At 41.9% G+C, this 20,317-nt stretch overlaps 1 protein-coding gene across 1 annotated transcript; it reads right to left on the reverse strand.

Annotated features, from left to right (window-relative positions):
- Nucleotides 1–240: 240 nt before the first annotated feature.
- LOC117495697 (putative ferric-chelate reductase 1) lies at nucleotides 241–19,691 on the reverse strand. The gene is made up of 16 exons (XM_034147148.1): nucleotides 19,599–19,691; nucleotides 18,712–18,913; nucleotides 18,473–18,624; nucleotides 17,805–17,899; nucleotides 17,170–17,305; nucleotides 16,258–16,446; nucleotides 15,045–15,143; nucleotides 14,808–14,955; nucleotides 14,268–14,381; nucleotides 12,443–12,558; nucleotides 12,026–12,112; nucleotides 3,120–3,217; nucleotides 2,911–2,969; nucleotides 2,235–2,378; nucleotides 1,158–1,213; nucleotides 241–1,071 (listed from the first exon to the last, which is right to left on the reverse strand). Exons 2-16 carry the CDS (start codon nucleotides 18,902–18,904, stop codon nucleotides 979–981), a joined length of 1,779 nt encoding a protein of 592 aa, XP_034003039.1. The 5' UTR covers nucleotides 18,905–18,913; nucleotides 19,599–19,691; the 3' UTR covers nucleotides 241–978.
- Between the last annotated feature and the right edge of the window lie 626 nt (nucleotides 19,692–20,317).

Below are 20,317 nucleotides of genomic sequence, written 5' to 3' on the forward strand. Positions count from 1 at the left end.
AATCTCAGATGTCAGCCTTCCATCTGTGCACAAACTTATCTCGTGCCCTCATTGGTCATGTGCGCGTTCGTGTGTGTTGGAGGAGGGGCTCTGTAAGGAAGTCTGAAGGAAGTGGCAGATTTTTTCCGGTTGTGTACTTTCAAATTCTAGCGCACTTGAGCTGGTTTCTCCATTCTTACCTACCCTACCTTTAAGATACAGTATACTTACATCTTGTTTATTTTTCTTACTTTAATTTAATTTGTATTCAACCTCCTTTTTTTTTTGTTACAGGACAAATGTCTGAAAAAAAAGGGATTTTCCTAAATATAAAAAGGTATTTAATGATAATTGTAAAGTTGATATCATTATTTACAAAGCCTTGTTATGTTCAGCTTCTTAGAGCTTGTTACTCCTTTTCCTTAGATTGGACTGACCTTAAACAGCATTGTTTTACATTTCATGTTTGTATGCTTCTTTGTTCAATTATAGCTTACAAATCTCAAGGTTGCTTGCTGATGTTTAAACATTCTGTGGAAAGTCCCTGACATGGCTTTTTCAGGCTTATGACTTAATATTCGGGGGCTTTTTACTTTGTATTCCTCGTGCAATTATTGAAGAGACTAGTGCAACAATAAACAATGTAAAAGAAGAATGTTGGCCGGTTTGATTTGTCGGGTGTTGATGAGATTACTTGTGTGCAAAGATAACATATCAGCGTGAGGGTTGGTGGCACAAGGAAAGTCGCTTAATTATCTGAAAATGGAAATGGTTCATTCTCTGCGGAGTCAAAATGTGCTCAGTAAAGTCTTAGGAGTCAAACAGGTTTTCCCTTTGCATAACTGAACATGTAGGTACTATTTAAAATATCCTTAGTTATCAATTAAATAAACTATCTTACACCAAGTAATAGCAACAAAAAGTATCATTAAATAGCAGAAATGTATATAGTGTAAAACAATTACCAGACATAATTATATAGATAATCATTTGTGATCATTACACACTTGCAATAGTTGTTATAAAGGCAGCCAGGAACGCTGTGTTTCCCAATAGGAACACCACAAACACGATCTTCTTGACATTGGATTTCTGAAAGGGATTCATAAAAAAAAATCAATACATCGAAGATAAATAAGGCTAACAAATAGAAAAGTACGTTTGGTTTCAGATCTCACCTCTTCAGGCTGCTGCCTCCATGACTGAGCAGAACAAATGTTCTCTCTGTCGCTCCCTATAGATGTACAATGTTTAATCAGATATGTTTGAGCAGAGAACACAGAAATACCAAACAGCACTTAGTTCAAATTCATCTCTATCAAGAACATTGCAATGTGGATCACTTGTACTCCACTGCTTGGAGAAATAACACTTTTAAATTAAAGTGGAGGTCGTATCAGGTCCGTCATTAAATTAACAGCAGAGAGTTGACATTTCCAAGCTATTTAGCATTCACATTCACACACATAACTACACACCCACACACACATACACCCACATAACTCCACACACATAACTACACACACACACACACACACCTCAGAAACAAACACACCCACACACACAAATGTATTAACTTTAGTCATAATGCATCAGAACAGAACAATTGATTTCTCAGTCCAGGCAGCAGCACTTACCGCTAATTGAAACAAACAATACCAACTGTTTACCCCCGGCATAAGGAACTCATCTACAGCTAACAGGAGACAGAATTAAAAGTGCACTGGCGGTGAATTTAACAAACACATGTTAGGGGATCTGCGTAGCGTGAGCATCGTCATGTGTTAAAGCCTAGCAACACGTTGGATTTGAATGTCATCGCCACATTCACTGATGTGCTCGAGGTGGTTTTTTTCAGTCTCCAAGCAAATGTGTTTTGTTTCTCGCTGAATTAATACGCATCAATTTAAAAGCAGTCTGGTGAAATGACACATGTACTGTATGAGCTGTTTCTGAAGATTCTTGTTTTCAGTAGCAACCAAGGGGCTCTGAATATTGAGCTCAACTTAGGCAAGGCAAGTTTATTTATATAGCACCTTTCAACACAAGGCAATTCAAAGTGCTTTACAAAAATGAAAGACATTAAGAGAGCATTAATGTCTCTTAATGTCATTAATGCTCTTAATGGAGGTGGAGGTGTCCGCTGAGACTACAGGATGTGGTGAATATGTCTTCTTCTTACACTACACTCAAAACAACAGCCCACCACGTTCAGCTACTTAGAGAAACTTCTTAGAGAGTTCTATAGGTAGTACCTTCTCTCCCGAGAGTGCAGGAATGGATCTGTAGCAGCAGGTGAGCCAGCAGGGTCCACAGCAGCCATGCAGCCAGCACTGCAGGAGAAGAGGGGCTGGGTAACAGCAGCGCCTGCTGAGAGACCCCCAGGAACACACACGCCACTGGGGGGAGAGAGTAGAGATGCACGTTTAGATATTGAAGAAGAAGAATTGGGAGGGTGGTCACACATGCAGAGCACACAGCACACAGTGACATTTGTTCTCTGCACATCTGAAAATAATATGGAATGATGTGGAATAACACCAGCTTTATCTTGTTAATACATTTCATATGAAACTTGGATATAGAAAACCACTTAGAGAAATATTCTTACTGCAGTATTTTTACTGCAAATGTGCTTTAGTTCCACCATCTGGTACCTCTGTGGCCATGAGCATAAGTCTGATTCACTATGCACAAATCATTCTAAAGGGCCAGAGTATAAGACCCTGAGACCTTCTTGAATTAAATCATTGTAAGTGCAACTGTGTTTCTTGATGTAAAGTACAAAGTTCAGCAGGCTTAGCAACTATGGCGCATAGGAGTATTATATTTTTGCCATAATGGTTATGTTACAGATACTGGAAAACAAGTGTTGTCAGAGCAGCTTCTGCCGGTTCTCCAGAAGATATCCTCCCTAATGACTCTACTCACCAGCGAGTGCCTGGCCAGCGGTGCCTGTCAAAAGGTGCATCCAGTTGAAGATAATCCTCCTGCAGATGCAGAGAGACAGGACTGGGTTACGCGGATGATTTTAAACCCCTAATGGTGCTTCTCGCAGGAATAAATAAGGGAACAATCCACTTAATTGAGATGGATGCGAGCAAGTGTTGGAGTTGTTAAAATGTGGTTTCAGGTGTTACCTGGGGGAGTCGGGGGCCGGTCGGAGAGCTCCCATAATGAGCTGGATGAGTGACAGAACCATGACGGTGCAGCCGATGTACGGGTGAGAGCCGGCGTGCTGACAAACAACAGAAAACACAGAGTGGAGCTGCAGTTATATACTCAACCTTTAGGGCTCTCTGTAAGATGTAGTCATCTGACCCCAGTTGTACATCATATTTATCTTAAAGGTCCCCTATTATACTGTTTCTCATCAATATATTAGGTCTCAGATATATACCTAACATGTCTCTGAAGTGTTTGGCTCCAAACACCAAACAGATCATTGCAGCATTACCCATAATCCCCTCTGTTTCAGCCCTGCTTCAAAAGTGCTGATTCTCTGTCTGTTACTTTAGATGAAAATAAGGAGCCCCTCCCCACGCCCCTCTGATACCCCTTTCACACCAACGGTGTTTCAGGGCCGGTTCGGGGCCGGTGCTTGAAAAGCACCGGGTTTTCCTGTTCACACCGCAGCGGAGCAGCCTCTAAGCTCCGGAATCCGGTTCGTTTCGAGCACCAAAAAGTTGTCCGTGTAGAAGCAAGAACCGCTTACGTCGGAGGGGGGCGAGATTAACCTGAGATAACAGTTAAGGCGAGTACGGCAAATAAAAGTTGTAACCAGCAGTAGTGCTGAGCAAAGTGACTAGAACGCAACCACACACTTGTAAAAAAAAAACACGCTTTATAAAGTCAGGCAACACTAACCAGGCTTCGTGTGATTCTGTTTATTTGTACCTTACTTTGACCATCCGTTCGCTGTTATTGATCATTGTGGAGAGCAGGCAGACGTTTTGTTTGTTATTATAGCAGCTATCGGATGGAATCAATACATGGGCTGCACAGGTTGTCATGTCCGACTATCACAAGTAGAATCATAATGAAAAATACGCCAGTAAAAAGTGCCTGTATAAAACGGCTTAGCAAGTAGTCAGTTTAGCTTCGGTTGCTATGCTAACATCACCCATGTTATACCAGAGAAACTTTCATAACAGCGTTGTGATGCCAAACAGCGTCAATTCAGACTGACACACATTCACTTAAGGGGAACTGGGGATATGTAACAGCTGCTTGTGTGACAGTCAGACAGTGAATACTTTAGAGCCGTGTGAGCTAACCCGGAGCTAACGGGAGAATACACTCCCGTTGAAGAGCAATCAGCACTGCAGCGGTCGGTAAATGCCGCTGAAACACATTAATAAACAATGAACCACGGCACTCTGGAGAAAAGTATAAGGTTGGAGAAGTCGTTATTTAATTTAATCTGGCTTCGTATGATTAAAAGCAACACGATCATCGACCCGACACAGTCCCCGGCCCGTTGTTGTTGTGAGGTGAGCTCCGTTGGGGAGAAACTCAGCGACGTAAACTGTGACGTCATGACGCAGCAGCGGCAGCACCAGTCGGGCTCTGAGCGGTGTGAAAAGAGCCGGCGCTAAACCGAAGAACCGGTTCTGAACCAGAAAAGCTCTAGCACGGAGCTAGAAGGGGAAAAGCCTTGGTGTGAAAGGGGTATGAGAGAGATTTGGTTACAAAGAACCCAATGGTGCTCTAGGAGGAGATTCAGGTGATAAGGGGGGGGGGGGGGTTACCTTGGTTGCTGATTGGCTAATGGTTACACAAGCCAAAACATCGTTATGACATAAAGTGGACAAAATCTGATCAGTTCATTTTCAGACAGGTTTTTATATAAATGGATCAGGACAAAAAAAGTGAGAGAATCTTTTTTCCTGAAACTTCCAGAATCTCTTTACACAGAGGGGACACATGTTGATGTAGAAGAGACATGAAGAAGTGGATTTTGCATAATAGGTGACCTTTAAAGTCCTAATGGGGACACATGTAAAAAAGAACAGACAGTTATGACATGTTTAATGATAATCTATGATTGTGAATAGTATGTATTCATTTGTTTTGGATGTAAACACGGTGTTGATCATGAAGAGTTACTGATTGATTTAGACTCTATACATGTTGCTGTCAACTCTTAAAGGATATTCTGTCGGAAGATATCAAAGCAACCCGAAGCCCTTCAGACGAATTCATTTAAAAAGCTCAGCGAGGACGAAGGGTCACGGCGGGGAGGAACAGCAGGCGGTGTGTGAAGTTCACACGGTGTCACACCAGAATCAGAGACAAGGCCTGACACAGCAGGAAGGATCAGAGCAGAGGCTGCCTCAGAGCGTTAGTATTCACACTGTATGCACTTAACCCTGCAAGCAATCTCAATTAGTGGGAAATAACACCCTTTCTGTCTGAAGCATGCTGACACCTAAAGGCTGCCCATTTAGAGTCATATTCATACACACTTTGTTCATAAATTACACCACTTACATAAGTTATTGGAACAATTCCAACATAGTTATAGGTGATCTGGACTATTCTGCAAACGCATACTATCCAAGTAATCAAATGTCTTGTTTATGATTTATTTTTGCCGGATTCAGTCAGTACGTTCTGACGGTGTGTCATGGAGAAAGATAGACACCTAGAGGCCACTGCAAAACTCTTTCAATAGAGATGTGGAACAAATAAGTCGGTATCAAAAAGCTTCGAAATAAGAACGGCTCCTGTTAGAGAATGGATGTCAAATACACTTTAGCTTAAATGACTGGAGAGAGGCGAGCTCTACTTGGGAGGCCGTTGCATTTATTTAGCTGTTCTTCTGTTTCACAAAATACATCACAGACCTCTGTTTTTCTGCTGCCTCGTTTCACTTCCAGAAACATACACACGCTCCCTCACTGTCGCTCTACCATCCACACACACACACACATGCACACGCCACACCCCTCTCTCTCTCTCTCTCTTAAAGGGACAGCGATCTCATCTCACTCTGCATGACCCTAATATCATAACATGTGTGTTCTGGAGAATCACAGAACGGACAATCGTCCTTATTATTATGCCGTTTAAACCAATTATTTAAATGTGTTTGTTAAATTCAGAATTATGTAAGTTGTGCTGACAGGTCCACACACTGCTTCCCCGCAGCGAGGCTCCCCCGCCCTCCTGTTGATAGTTCACCAGCGTCAAGCTCCTCAACCCCCCCCCCCCCCCGTTGATCATTCTCGATCGTTGGAACGCTGATAACAATTAATTTTTTTAATGGCACTTCATATCAAAAAGGTTGCCGACCCCTGGAGTATCCTCCACTTCACAATCAAACTGTATAATAACATAATTTAAGATAAGACTTTATTAATCCCGAAGGAAATAGTTGTGCCAGAGTTACAAAAACACAATAAACACAGCAGCATAATAATAAAACTGTACACTAACAGTGTAATGTATGTTCGCTTAAAATACTCTTAAGTCCCTCAAATTGGTTAGAAGTAGACCCCTGATGACTGCGATTCAGAAACTGAGATGAGATTTTAATGGAACATTTGGGGAATGCTAAAAGTACCTAAGACTATGAAGAAAAATACAGTATTGAGCAAAAATATACAGTCTTATTACAAAAAGAGTAGTTTTGAGCCTGCTGCTTTCTCATTAGCTGTAATACAACCACAAGAATAAAGCTTTTTTTTTTCAAACATCTTCAGTTCACCCACAGGCAGTGGCGGCGCCAGGGTATGGCTGGGGTAGGCTACAGCCATACCAAGAAATGGCTTATATAGCCCCACCTTAGCCCCACCATGAAAAATGATGTTAAAGTAAGCAAAATAAAGTCCGCCAACTCGCGTGGAGTAAATTGCACAGACAGCAGTTAGTAAGATTGATTTCAGTAGCCACTTGTCTGGAAATACCGAAGACTAGAAACAGTTTTGAAAACTTTTGTCACGTAGTGATCGACTTCTCAATAAAACATCTTTGATAATGTCTTCTGGCCAATCAGAATCACGATAACGGCGTGGTGTTGTTGCAGGAAGTACCGACGGAGAATACTTTTGCGGTAGTACATCTCTATATACATCGATACAACATTAGCCTACCGTAATGAAATAAGACCCCACGGTTTGATGATTGATACTGTAGGTGTGTGGGCTGTCTTTCATTTTGACACACAGAACAATGGGGGCTATATATAATAATCTAAACCTCACGTGTGGCGTTTCACTGTCAAGGGGGGCGATATAGCGTGTATGTAGGCTAAGGCTAATTACATTGCAAATACTGACTTGAGCCCCACCACTGTATGGGTTAGCCCTACCATAGATTACCCAACAAAAATACTCTGGAGCCGCCACTGCCCACAGGAGGCACCGTAGACCTCCATATTCCACACACACACACACACACACACACACACACACACACACACACACACACACACACACACACACACACACACACACACACACACACACACACACACACACACACACACACACACACACACACACACACACCACACACACACACCACACACACACACACACACACACACACACACGACACACACACACACACACACACACACACACACATCACACACACACACACACACATCACACACACACACACACACACACACACACACACACACACACACCACACACACACACACACACACACACACACACACACACACACACACACACACACACACACACACACACACACACACACACACACACACACACACACACACAACAACACACACACACACACACACACACACACACACACACACACACACACAACACACACACACACTTTAAGCCGGTGTCAGAACGTGCAGATTGTTGACTGTCCTGAATATGGAGCTAATTTCCTGCCATAACAGTTATGGCAGGAAATTAGCTCCATATTCAGGACAGTTCAGGAGTTATTAACTCCACAAACAAACTAAACAGGTTTTACAAATGCCTCATGATTCACTAACAAACACAATGTGGTTTGCCAATACAAAACACCATCTACAAACTAATGCATTTAGTTTTGCAAAGAAAAAACGTATCTATCAAACAAACACATAACATTTTTCTAATAAATCATGTTTCAGAGACAAATTCAGCTTAGGTTTTACAAGTACACAACTTTTTTTTACAAGTACTTTATTTTACACAGCGGTGTTTTCTAGCGATCCAGCGATCTGGGTCAGTGTTATAGTGATAATATTATAAACAAGGTGAATTTAGTGCTCTGCTCAACCTCCCGCCTTCCCAATAGAGTGGCGAAGTCACGCCCATCTACTTCCGCCCCATGGGACCTTATTTCGGAAAAATAATGTATTGAAGTCAATGGAGAGAGAAAACTTATCTTTCGATCCCGTTTGAATTGTGCCATGAATTACACATATGATGTTTGTCAATCTTAAAAAATAATTTCCATGTCCAAAAAGTCACAGTTTGTCGTAAAACTGTTGAAATATAAGACTATGAAAAATACGTAACTAGAAAGACTACAAATCTCAGAGTCGCGTAAGTGATGTCACAATTGTTTTCCTCCACCATTCAGATACCTAAGATCAGCGCCATATAGATATAATCTATCTATATGGCGCTGGCTAAGATAAGATAACTTTAACAAGATGCCTGTGTGCTTAGTACCAGGTTGTTATTATACCAGCAATGGGTCTTGCTCGTTCTTTCGCTTCCCGTCTGATGAAAGGACCAGGAGTGTCTGGATCAAGCTAGCTAGTAGCTAGCACGTTAGTTAGCATTACAGCCTTGTCATTTTTATTAGCCTTAACATGAAGTAACATTAAGTAACCCAAAATGTTCAACAGTAAGAGTAGTAGTCATATTTTGTGAACCCTTTGAAGAGTACTGTCACCGGTGTGATCATTCTATAATACACCATTTAAGCCCGGGGGAGAAATGCTAACTCTAACGTTAGCATCGGCACTCTTCTCTACTTCATGCTATCTGCACAAATGGTTGACATTAAACATTAAAACGACCAGGCAGTTCAGAGAGAATCAAAGGAAGGCAGGCAGGCAGCTTTGCATGACATTCTTCAGGACGTGTTTCATTGTGGTGATAGTGAGGGTAGTCAATCGTTTTGTTGACAAGACAGTAGTGACGGCCATCTTGGTGACGTGTGTTGTTGACCAGAGATGTAGTTCATTGAGCGTTTCACACAAACAAATGTGTTACTTCACAGTTTTACGACACATTTTTTTTTTTTGACTTGCAAAATTATCTTTTAAATTGACAAACATCATATGTGTAATTCGTGGCACAATTCAAACGGGATCGAAAGATAATCTTTCTCTCTCCATTGACTTCAATACATCATTTTTCTGAAATAAGGTCCCTTGGAGGTCCACCGGAAGGGGAGGGACTTCGCCACTCTATGGACTCAGTAGCGCCCCCTGCTGCCGTGGAGCATGTGTGAGTGTGTATGAGCCAGCCACGGCGGAATATTACTGCCAAAAGTCACGCGAGTGAGTCACGTGACTTTTGGCAGTAATATTCCGCCGTGAGAAGAAAAAGTTTTGTACTTGTAAAAAAAAGTGTTGTAGTTGTAAAAAAAAAGTTGTGTACTTGTAAAACCTAAGCTGAATTTGTCTCTGAAACATGATTTATTAGAAATATTTTATGTGTTTGTTTGATAGATACGTTTCTTTGCAAAACTAAATGCATTAGTTTGTAGATGGTGTTTTGTATTGGCAAACCACATTGTGTTTGTTGGTGAATTATGAGGCATTTGTAAAACCTGTTTAGTTTGTTTGTGGAGTTATGGCAGGAAATTAGCTCCATACCTGAAGCTCCTCTGTGGTGATGAGTAAACACTTGGTGGATTAGTGTCACTCACACCAGAGAGCAGAACCAGCAGCATGTGACTAAACATGGCTGAGTGTGTGACACACACACACACACACACACACACACACACACACACACACACACACACACACACACACACACACACACACACACACACACACACACACACACACACACACACACACACACACACACACACACACACACACACACACACACACACACACACACACACACACACACACACACACACACACACACACACACACACACACACACACACACACACACACACACACACACACACACACACACACACACACACACACACACACACACACACACACACACACACACACACCTTGGTGAACGCAGACAAACTCAATTGTGTTAGTTCACAGCAGAAGAAGCTGAGCAACAGGAACCCTCCACGAAGGGGATAAAGTTTCACTCACTCGTCAAACATAATGATCATAACATGCAGAGTTGGGTGTAACGCGTTACTGTAATAATATTACTTTTGTCGGTAACGGAGTAGTGTAACGCGTTACTTTTATAATTCAGTAATCACACTACAGTTACTAACATTGCCCCGACACGCGTTACTTTTATAAAATCAGTCATAATCACACTGACAGACAAGAGGGGTTTCCGCCGCAGGTTTATATGTACGTAATCTGCGCGACTTGCACGTCCACATCTCGGCGTGCAGTGCTGCATAAACATGGCTGAGTCAGCGATAACTTTCGAGGGGTGGAGGTATGCCCATTATTTTGAGTTCGTCCGAAGAATAGACAGGAATGTGACGGTGAGGTGCAAACTGTGTCCAGGCCAGAAGCTGTTATCCACTGCTGTAAACACCACGTCAAACCTCAACAAACACCTGCAAAGAACACATGCTAAGGTGAAGCTAATAGCTAAGGACCCCCGAACCCAGAGTGAGGATTCTTGTGAGTGCGCCGCCGCAAGAATTTGGAGGACCGGTAACCAAAGCAGAGATGGACAGGCTTGTAGCATCCTTCATAGTAGAGGTAATGTTGCCCATTTGCACAGTGGAATCACCATCGCATCGTTCAGAGATATACTGCGCAAAATACAGATAGCAGGAGACAGAGGACAGCCATGGTCAGAGCTATATCTGAATCAGTCTTATGCGACAATGGAAACTGAACTAAAGAGAACATTTGAAACTTTAGCAGTCTGCGTGATCTGCCTGTAGGGAGGGGCGGGCCGGACCTGCGAGTAAAGTAACGAGTTACTTTATGTAGAGAGTATTTTTTAAAGTAATATGTAATATATTACTTTTTTTTAGTAACGACCCCATCTCTGATAACATGTCATTATCATCGTACACAGATGGCCTTGGCACACACACACACACACACACACACACACACACACACACACACACACACACACACACACACACACACACACACACACACACACACACACACACACACACACACACACACACACACACACACACACACACACACACACACACACACACACAACACACACCACACACACACACCACACACACACACACACACACACCACACACACACACACACACACACACACCACACACACACCACACACAACACACACACACACACACACACACACACACACACACACACACACACACACACACACACACACACACACACACACACACACACACACACACACACACACACACACCACAGTGGAACTAGGGGAAGATCACATCCATGTCATGATCCTGGTGTTGTTTCCTGTTTTTTTTTTTTTTTAAATGTATTTTGTCCCCGTGTCTTGTTTTGTTTTACTTCCTGTCTTTTCCTGCCCGTGTTATTATTGCTAAACCTGTGACACTCCACTTTTATAGACACAGACTTCATCAAGACTTAAAAGATATACCTACGATCTTCAGCATGTTGTTGAATGTACATGAAATATACAAATCTACTAGTTACTCCTAGGACAAGTCTTGATAGATTGCTGCTAAGCACACACACACCAGTAAAAGAAAATGCTGATGACACAATGATGATGGCAGAGTGTGTTGTTGTGAAGATGTGTGTGTGGGACACAGAGACACACACACACTAAAAAGATTCAGGGATGGCAAGAGCCAGTTAGACAGATGGAGGGACAGGTGGGCAATCATGGAGGGGGTCCATGTACAAACACACACGTACGTACACACACACTCTTACCTTGCTCCATCCCATTCTGTAAATAAAAGGCAGGGTGAAGGCCACAGCAGTGAGAAGCACAGCCAACACCATCATGGTTCGATGAAGCTACAGAGAGAATGAAATGAGGGAAGTGGACTATTTAAAACTTGATGAAGACTGGATCTGTGTTATATTCCTCAGATATTGAAGTGGACTATTTAAAACTTGATGAAGACTGGATCTGTGTTATATTCCTCAGATATTTTATGTGAGATTTCAGAGCCTATCCCATGTGTGTGTTTCATTGTAATTGTAACGGATAATGGTGCTCTCACCTGAAACCAAAGCTTTTGTTCCAGAGCCTATCCCATGTGTGTGTTTCATTGTCCCATGTGTGTTTCATTGTCCCATGTGTGTGTGTTTCATTGTAATTGTAACGGATACTAGTGCTCTCACCTGAAACCAAAGCTTTTGTCCCAGCAAAGTTTTCTCAGGCCAGACGTTTTTGTAGTGGCGAGCAATGAAGATGGCTGTGCTCACCATCCACATCCAGACAGTCAGCATTAAAACACCTGAGGGAACAGAAATAAGGGGAAAAACATGTATAATTGAGGTGAGATGAGGTGTCATCTACTTTCTGCCTTGAATTAAAGCATGCCTGTCCGACTGCCATGCTCTGTCTTTGTGTTGCCCGTTTTATTTTGTAACGTTTTTCACCCACTGTGTTATGTCTGCTTTTACTTCCTGTCTGTATGTTTTCACACAAGTGTTGTTGCTGGCCCCCTCCAGAGGCCTGTACTACGAAGCCGGATTTTCCTAACCTGGATATGTTTGAGTTTGGCAGTTGGCCCAATCCAAAACATACGCTGTACTACGACGCTGGTTATCAAGTGGATCGCTCAAGCCAGCCGTGTCCTATCTAGTTAGGTGCGCGTTCACATGAAAGGGGTGGTATTTGGAGCATTCGACCAATCTCAAACACGGACAAGCGTACTGACAGCGCAGCGTCATACTTCCTGAATGAAAAGTGAACTTTAATATTAGTCAAATATGAAGAAGTTAAACTTTAAACATCCATGACTTAAACACTTTATCCAGGATAAAAGCCACATAGCTGCACCTGCAAGGTGAATACAGCTGGTAAAAGAAAAAGCGTTTGAATGCGTACATTAACAGGTTTATGAAATCACTGCCCCGTCCAAGACACGAGTGGATCTGACTTTAATTACATTTGACTCGAGTGTTTCGTCAACTTAATGTGTTGCTTAAAATAATACTTCTGCATACAGTATGTGACACTGTGAGTGTTGCACGGCCAGATACGGCTCAAGAAGCTGACTCAAATAAGGACATATATGATACATTATGATGTGATGTGATATGTGATATGAATGATAATAGGGACACATCGCCGTCTGCACTCACAGTGCCGCGGACTGTATGCTACGTAATGTTACTTTGATCCGGTTACTTATGTTGTGGCAGATATTTAAGTAAGCTTTCTTAACGCTAATGTTATAATAGTCAGATTGCTCTGAAGATGGGAGGGGATATTCTATTAATTTTCACGTTCACACAGTCAGTTGATTTTGGCCGGCAGTCTTTCCTGCAACGGCAGTTTTTCTGTATTTCCTCTATCCTGTAATATGACTTGATAGCTTTAAACTCCGCACATGGATCTCTGATTGGTCAGCAGGCGGTGCTTTCACTGAGTTGATCTCTTAGCCTGCAACCTAACCTCCTCCCGAGGAGATTAGCCGCTCAGCATAAGTTACCATGGAGATCTAGCCCGCTAAAAAGAGAACCAGCGTCGTAGGACCGGAAAGCCCGAGTTTTCCCTGAAGTCAGCCGGCTAAGCGAAAATCCGGCTTCGTAGTACAGGCCTCAGCTGTGCTTTATCTGTGTGATTAGTTCTGCTTTTATTTAAGTTCTTGTCTTCTATTGGTTGTTGTAAATGATTGTATGTCGTCCCTTTGGAAAGTTCTGTACGGTTACGCTTTGTCTTGCCCTCTCTGCTCTACTTTCTCTGACACCTATAGTAAATTAAAGCTAATCTATCCGTTTAAACAAAAATAAACATCTTGACTTTCCACTAAGGTTTTTGTTGGGTTTTCATTGGGACTGACTGAATCAAATAACACATACAGTAGCAGAAGTCACAGATGGGACTAGGTTGTAAGGAATGATTCTTTTTAGCATGATATTTCACACCAGAATGACTTACAATAGTATAGCGTTAGCACATGCTAGACCCATATGAATGCAATGTTTGTCAACCAACCATGGATCTTGATGAGCAGAGGGGAGCGGGAGCCACCGAGATCCTCAGGAGGACCCGTGATCTCCTTCTGGTTCGAGGAGATGAGAGGTTGGCGATCATGTCTGTGGATAAAACCTGTGGAGGACAAACTGCTGACAACATGGACTCTGTACCCAATTACACAAAATGTTATTAAACGCACAAGAATGTCAACTCAGTATATAGCACTGTGAAGAGGAAGCAATTTGATATGAATATCAAGTACTCTCAATGTAACCTAGTCTGAAAGCACATGACCCCAAGGTGTAAATGTAAAAATACGAAAACAGGAATTGACAACAAAAAGTTAAAGTGACCGTTTCTCTGTTTAACTTTTAGGTCATTCTTAAGTATTCATCCAAAGTGACCTAGGCTGGCATCATATTATCATAACCAATTGCCCCTTGTGGGATTAATAAAGTTGTTGATTGATTGATATTGGTAGTGGACAGGAATAACTAGCTATTTTTTTGTACGCCTTGCATACCCATCATGTTAAACATCAAGTCACTGCTGTCTTACCCTGCTGAGATCTACCGTTTGCAAGAAACAGGAAGTAGCTCTGGCTTAAGTTGAACCTGCCGTCGGCGTGAGGGAGAATGATTTTTCTTTGGAAACGACATTGGATTAACCCATCAGCCAACCTCCATGCCCGGCCCCACAGATCCTGCTGCAAACAGAACGGTCAACACGTGTAAAACATACAGCCATCATAGTAACTGTGTGTCGATAGTGATCAGTGTGTGTCGGAGTGTGTACCTGTATCGCCGGCTCAGGGTATGTTCGCCCAGAGACGTACGCAGCACTGATGGTGACGCTGCCTCCATCACTCACACACATGTAGACGTCATCATTCCCCTACAATGGAAGAACAATGTACATACATCTATTTATAGCTCATTGTGTTCAGTCCCAAAGCTGTTGTTTGTCTACCTGTAAAAGGGAAGGTTGAAGAGTTCATGGTAAACAGGACCACAATGAAAACACGTCAATAATAACATCACAAGAATTGACAGCAGGGATAGTGTTTTAAGTCGAAATAAGGTATGTTATAGTTTGTTATATAATAAGGCGTAGTATAGTAGGTTGATGAAAAGGACAGAAACTACATCATATAGTATGTCGAAAAAATTGAAAACAACTACATTATGTCGAATTAAGGCACAGTATAGTGTGTAGAAACCAGGCATAGTATCAAGTGTTGAACAAAATGACACAAAAGTCATAGTATAGCATGCATATCTTTTCTTAGATAAGGGTCGGGGGGGTGATAAAACATTTTTTTTTTTTTTTAGATAAGAGTCCCCCCCCCTTGTAGTAAAAAATATATTTTTTTAGATAAGGGTCCTCCCTCATCTAAATAATATATTTGTCAGTAAAAATTACCGAAAAGTCATAGTATAGCATGTCAAAAAAATACAAAAATAAGCTTTTATTAGAAGACGGGAATCAAACCAACATTCTCTTACTCCAGAGGTCAGTGCCTTATCCATTACACCATATTACATTACATTACATGTCACTTGTTAGACGCTTTTATCCAAAGCGACTTACATACTCAATACTGTGGGCAATCCCCACAGGAGCAATTTGGGGTGAAGTGTCTTTCCCAGGGACACAACGACATGCTGACTGCAGTGGGGTTTGAACCTGTGACCCCCTGATCCGAACACCTACGCAGAACCCACTGCACCACACGCCATATATTTCTTAATAACGTTTCTCAAAACATCTATTTAACCAATCAGTGTGGTAAGAATGACGATTATTTATATAGCATATTCAAAAGTATGTGAAAATATGTGGTTGTACAGTATGTCAAAATATTCAGGAAAAGGACATAGTATAGGATGTCGAAAAAATGTAAATAAACTACGTCGTTTTTTACAAAAGCTGTACAAATGCATTAATGTTTGAGAATTCTGCCTCATTTGAAGCCGTGGGAATTAATATTTTGAATGATATAACTCACCATCCATTTGTCCAGAGAGAGGGCAAAGGCCAAGTATCCTTCAGCTGGCCCGCTCAACTCAAACGTCATACTCCCTCCTTGTTGATCAGTAACGAACGACAGGAAGAAACAGGCGGGATCTGACTCTGGGTGACAGCCCACTGGATCTCTGAGGCAAGATTTACTGAGGCCACATCCCGCTGAACTGAACTGAGGAGGAAGGAGACATATGGCCCAGGTCGGAAGATCAAGGTTCAAGGTTCAAGGCTTTTAGTCATAAGATGTGAGCAGCGACATGTTACGGGTTAAAGGTCCCCTATTATACTGTTTTTCATTACCTAACATGCAGGGTTTGAGTTATGTGGGAGCCAATGGGAGCTGAGCTCCCATAAGGAGGGGTCTGAGCTCCCACGGACGCTGTGAAATCATACATCTGTGGGGGTCGCTAATACATTACCAACAACCATTATTTTAATCACAAATAATGCATGTGTCAATGTAATGAGTATTATTTACGTTAACGAGGTAAATAGACTCAAATAAAAACATGTTTTCCAAAAGAACTACACATCTCTTGAATGACAATATGCCTGCACTGCACCTCCAAGGTGCGCAATACTTTATTACGCAATCTATGCCTGTGAGCGTGCTGCGCGAGCCGAGATGATGTGTGTGTGCGTAGTTGAACCTTTTCATATTTAAGTTTGTAGCAAGTAGAGGGCTGCTGCTGCTGTGTGTGTGTGTTAGCATCTGGTGCTAGCTAGCTACGCTAATGGATTTAGGGAGATGTTTCAACAACAAGGTGGAGGGAGAGCTCTCTACTGTCAGACTGAGAAAAATGGTAGTGTAGTTAGAGTAATCATTACTGAAAAACTGGAACAAATAACATTTGAAACCTCTGGTATTAGCATTGTGTTTGTGATGATGACTGACCGGCTCAGACAGAGGGGGGGCGCTGCTGGTTGGAGGAGGAGCAGGAGTGGATGGACCAGCAGTCGCTCCGTGAAGAGACACCACAGGACCTGCCATCTTTACCCAGAACACCTTATATTCACGCAGCACCGTCACACTGCAACGACACACCAAAAACACCTCAAAAAGTATTAGTAATAGTATCATAGGCTATAATGTTAAGAGAGAAGAAAACAACACTCAAAAAAGTTTGGGCTTATAACTCCATAATCATGTATATCTAATAGACTTTTAAAAACACATTTCCTTCATTTTTTAACATATTAATTGTATTTTTATTTTTAGAATTTATGTTGTTCTCATACTTTGCCATGACTATTGAATTAATATATTTTTTTGCATTTTAATGTTGTGTTTCCTATAAAATGGAGACTCTAAGCCTAACCTATTAACTCTAACCCTAACCTATTAAGTATTTTTGAATGGTCGAAAAGCAATAAGCAATAAACTCTGAACTTTAGCTTCACACACCTGTTTTACAAGAGTTGCAAACCCTGTTATTGAGTTACAGATTGTCTGATAACAGTGTCTGTGTCAGCATTTCAATTGCAATCATGTGCTCAATAGTTTTGAACTGAAGAGTAGTGCACACTCACAGAAACTGGACTCTCTGTGGAGGGTTGTTTGGAGGTTCCCACACGGCCTGAATGAGAGTCTTTCTTGAGTCTCTCCTGTGGCTCACCCCAGATCCCTTCAAATGACAGGGATTCACAGTGTCACACACTCAAAGAACAACATCATTAAACATGTGGTTTTTAATCCTGAGGTGATGGTGATGCTCAGACTAGCAGCTCGGTAACTGCTGCTTTAGCTCATGCTGTCATCCAGTACAGTAAGTAATAATTAAGGGTAATACCAGCAGCATTTCACTCTTAGAGCTTTAGCAAAGATGTCTCCACGAGTTTGGGCCAGCATCATGTCGCATTACAGGACAACAAATACTTTTCCTCAGCCTTTCAAATAATTGTAAGGGTGTGAAACATCAAGGATCATTCAATTCAACATTCAATAGTCGGGGAAAAGTGAAGGTCTTGGGCACTTTTGGAGAAGTTAAATGTTTTCTAGGGACACTTATTGTTATCCTACAAACATATTCCTCTTCCATATGCCCGGAATAAAGATTGAAAAAGCCCAACTGCAAAATGATGTAGACCTCGACTGACCCACTACTTGTAGCAATTTGAAATTTGGGAAGAAAATTGTATTTAGAAATGTTATTTGTCGCACATTGCTCCTATACCACAGGTTAGTAGCTCCTGAATACCTGAGTGTCTCCACACTGCAGCAGCTGGGACTCCTGTGGGTCAGTCAGGAGGAAGGAACCCACGGCGGGGGAGTTCGGTTTCCCAGCATCCCGAGCTTCTATCAGAAACCCCCTGAAGTATGTGGGGGTGGAGGAGGCCTCTTGTAAAGTCACTGTGGATGGAGAATAGGAGGAAGGACAGATATCAGCTAACAGGAGAGATGATGCGTTCACTGTAAAGCTCAGGTGTTGCAGTCTACCTGTGATGTTGTCACCAGGGGTGAATGAGGCTGTATCCACGGTGATGCTGAATGGAGGGGGGGCAGGGCTAGGGCCATCACCATGCCGAGGCATCATGTCTCCACAGGCAACAGTCACCTTCCCATTACTGAACCCTGACACTGGGAACACACTCCCAGTCAGCACTGCCACGAGAAAGCATGAACGCCACATTGCTGGGGCCTAAAGAAATGTAGGGTTACAGGTATGACTTAGCAATCATTTCATTACATTGCAAAGGGAAAGAGATTACAAGTGGAATATTCCAGGGATAAATGGGAAGTCAGAAGGACCTCCAACGTGCCGCTGACTCACTGTTAGACATAATGTGTGTACAGTCAGATGGACAGAGGCTGACACACTGTCATCAGCTGCACAACATTATCAGTGAGCCACAGATCAGACTGAGTCCTCAGCCTCTGAGATAACAAACCGCCAGGTCACAGTGAAGTCACTCAAACCAAAAGTGTGGTTTCTGTACAGGAAAAAACTGGAATCTTAAACTAATAGATCAGAGGTGGGACGCTAAAAAGTGGTCCAAATAATATTAACACCAAAATGAGCTCTTTGAAAAAATGAAGGGCATTTAAAGTGAGACTTATGAAGCATTAATGTTGAAAAACAATATTTAAGAGTCAAATGTCTTCTTCCTATTAGTTAATATGTATTTTTACTATCCTCATTCCCAGCTGCAATGACCTGGAGGGAACTCATCAGATAAATGTTACCAGTGTGAAGTTGTCTCCTGTACACAAGTCACATTTATAATAGGATAAGTCTAAAAAAAGAACATTTACCCTGAAAGACTTTCCAACTCATGTGACATTTCTGTCATTTAAATCATCTAATTGTAAGAGGTTGAGCTTACCTTTCCTCAGCTGTGCTGGATGTCTTCAGCCTGAATGCACCATGGGGAATGCACCAAGTTGTTGTGGGCCTCAGAGGGCGGGGCTTCTGCTGCCTTAGCTGTCAATGGAAGAAAATCAGACATGTGAGTTCTACATACATTTTCCCTCACCTTCCTGATACTTGGAGTGATAGACAACATTTGTAAAACCTTCTAAATGTGTCTAGTAAGTGACATTTGATATTTAAGCTAAAGGTGTAATTATATTCATGTGTGAGTCACTGTGGTGGACATTAAATTAGCAAGGTTCTCCCGCCACATCACGTCTTCTGAGGGTAATATATGGTTCCCCCTAGTGGTAATAGTGAGGTAAAGAAAAACTCTGTTGCAGGCAGCTGTACAAGTTGTAAAACCCTGTGTTTCTTCATGTCAATTATTGCATAGAGAACTGAACTGAAAGGGTGTAAAAAACGTCTAACTTAATCCCTAATAGAAGCAGGGTTCGTACGGGTGCTGGAAATCCTTGAAAATGCTTGAAATTTCATGTGGTGTTTTTCAAGGTTTGAAAAGTGCTTTGAAATTGTACTTGCTTTACTTTTATAATAACTTGCTATCTAACTGAATAGTTCGCTTTTTTCGATTAAAAAAAAGAGAAAGAAGTCGGAGCGAGCTTAATTACTTTTCATAAAAAGACAGCTCCACTCCTTTTATACATATTTTGATATTTGAATCCTTATTTT

This window comes from Trematomus bernacchii, unplaced genomic scaffold, assembly GCF_902827165.1.
Source record: "Trematomus bernacchii unplaced genomic scaffold, fTreBer1.1, whole genome shotgun sequence".
Taxonomy (NCBI): domain Eukaryota; kingdom Metazoa; phylum Chordata; class Actinopteri; order Perciformes; family Nototheniidae; genus Trematomus; species Trematomus bernacchii.